This window comes from Carlito syrichta, unplaced genomic scaffold (genome assembly GCF_000164805.1).
Source record: "Carlito syrichta isolate Samal-C Ts95f unplaced genomic scaffold, Tarsius_syrichta-2.0.1 Scaffold303316, whole genome shotgun sequence".
Classification (NCBI taxonomy): Eukaryota; Metazoa; Chordata; class Mammalia; order Primates; family Tarsiidae; genus Carlito; species Carlito syrichta.
Genome location: NW_007247412.1, coordinates 294,211 through 296,280, shown reverse-complemented (window position 1 = coordinate 296,280; position 2,070 = coordinate 294,211). Strand labels below are relative to the sequence as shown.

The 2,070-nt window shown below is 62.8% G+C and overlaps 1 protein-coding gene across 1 annotated transcript in view; it reads right to left on the bottom strand.

The window, feature by feature from the left end:
* OLFML3 (olfactomedin like 3) overlaps nucleotides 1-2,070 on the bottom strand; it is a 2,918-nt gene that overhangs the window by 471 nt on the left and 377 nt on the right. Inside the window, exons 2-3 of the mRNA XM_008058382.1 lie at nucleotides 1,422-1,707; nucleotides 21-755 (exon numbers count right to left, since the gene is read on the bottom strand). Coding sequence (XP_008056573.1) covers nucleotides 21-755; nucleotides 1,422-1,707 — 1,021 coding nt within the window. The remainder of the gene's footprint in view (nucleotides 1-20; nucleotides 756-1,421; nucleotides 1,708-2,070) is intronic.

The window sequence follows — 2,070 nt, the reverse complement described above, 5'->3', positions numbered from 1 at the left end:
GGGGTAGGGCGGGCGCTCCCGGGGGTTGTAGCGGAGGCTGGCGTGGGCACCGTATCTGCGAGGAAAGTACGGGAGCGCTGCCCGTTCAGGGCTCAGAGTGCCGCTGGCATCAAAGGAGCACTGAATGCGGGCCCGGCTGGCAGGGCGGGTGTTGTAGACGACATACAGCGTCCCGCAGATGACAAAGGCGGCCTCTGCATTCTCTCTGGGGCACGGCGTGTCCCACTGCTGCTCCGTGTCCAGTGTCTGCGGATCCAACTTGGCCAGACACAAGTGCCTGTCATCCTCCTGGGTGGCGTAGACAGCCCAAAGGCCTTCCTCATCGGCCGCCAGGTCGATGTAGGTGTCTGCGGTCAGGCTGTACGGGGGGATCAGGCCCTCTGCTGGGAACACCGAGCTGTCCACCACGGTGCGGTTGGCCAGGTGGAATTTGATGAGCTGCAGGGTGTTCATCTCGCCACCGCCTCCAGGCCCTCCGGGAGGCCTCCGGGCAAAGTAAAGAAAGCCCCCGTACACCAGCTGCCCCGTGCCTACCCAGGGGAAGGGCACCCGCACCCGGGAAGCTTTCCGGGCAGCCATGGCGAGGGTGAAGTCACGCAGCCTTGGGAAGACGAAGGCCGTGTCGTTCTGGGTCCCGTCTAACACGTAGATCTTCTCGGTCTGCCCCAGCGGATCTTTGGTCCACAGACCAGTCGGGCCGCCGAACCGCTTGAGAATCTTCATGGATCTCACCTGAGAGATCGTGTAGCCGCAGTCTGGTGGGAAGGAGCAAAGCAAGGAAAGGAAACAGAGGCGAGAGTTAGATGTCCACGGCCGGAACTCCCCCAGGGTGGGCTGTGTAAAGGACGGCAGGCATTTGCCCAGCAGATGCCTCCACAGCAAGTCTCCTTCGTATGAGCAAGTTCCGTCCCGAGAGTGTGCTCATGCGTCCGACAGAGGAGGCCTAAGTACCCAACTAACACAACTGGCTATATTGTACCAGCTACCTCGCCGCTGCTTTTATGCCTGCTTCCCTGGGCATCCTGGGCGCTAAATAAAGACACTGTACCACGGTACTCTAGACAGCACTGTAAAATACACAGAAGCACAACCACTTGTAGAGGATGCACACACGTGACAGCATATGCCAGTCACCTGAACTACGGCGGCTGGGCATGTGAACACACATTCTCGTCTTTCGAAGTTTGCCAACTGAAGGGGTTCGTATGTAGGGGACCTGCTGTGCTCACAGGGGGAACTGGAAAAAAGAGGGTGCACTGGCGCCTGGGTTCCCAGAACCCCTTCTGAATGGGCCTGGCATTACAGAGCGTTCCCTAAAACACTCCAGAAGACAGAGCCACAGTGAAGCGGGACAGGGAAAAAACAGAGTAAGACGCAGGCCAGGCAGGATACAAGTTAGGGGCCCGCCTCGGGCCACTCACCTGTGACCATGTCGTACTTCTCATTCCTTCTGCCCTTGCCTTTGGTCCCCGGCCCTCCAGCCACCTTCTCGTCAATCTCCACACAGGGCGGGGCTGGGTTCTGGGTCTCCAGATAGTCCACCTCCCGCTCCAGACGGTCCACGCGCCCCGCGACGCTGTCAGCCTCCGCCCTGAGCGCCTCCCGCTCCTTCTCCGCCACCTCCAGCAGCGGCAGCATCTTGTTCTTGAAGTCCCGCAGCTCCGCGGCATGCCGGCTGCTCTGGTCCTGGCACTGGGCCAGCCGCTCCTGGAGGGCCAGGGCCGGGGATCGGGAGGGAGAGGCCCCAGCCGGGAGTCAGGACTGGGAAACAGCGCAGGCTCGGCCAGGCTTCAGCGCCCCACTCCACTCCCGGATGCTCAGAGGTGCTGAATGTGCGCCCGGCCCAGCTGAGCTTCGCCCAGGCCCTTCCCCGACGCCAAATCCGCCAGCCGCGGTCCCTGGGCCGCGCCACTGAGTCGCCAGAGCCTCTGGGGGTCTCCGTGCAGCAAGGCGGGGAGGGAGGGTCTCTGCTGCCTTGAGCCGAGCTCCGCCCGGAACGAGGCTGCCCCCGGCCTCCGCTGGAAAACGGGCAGGGAGCGGCGGGCTTCCCGGGAACGCCAAGGTCCGCAG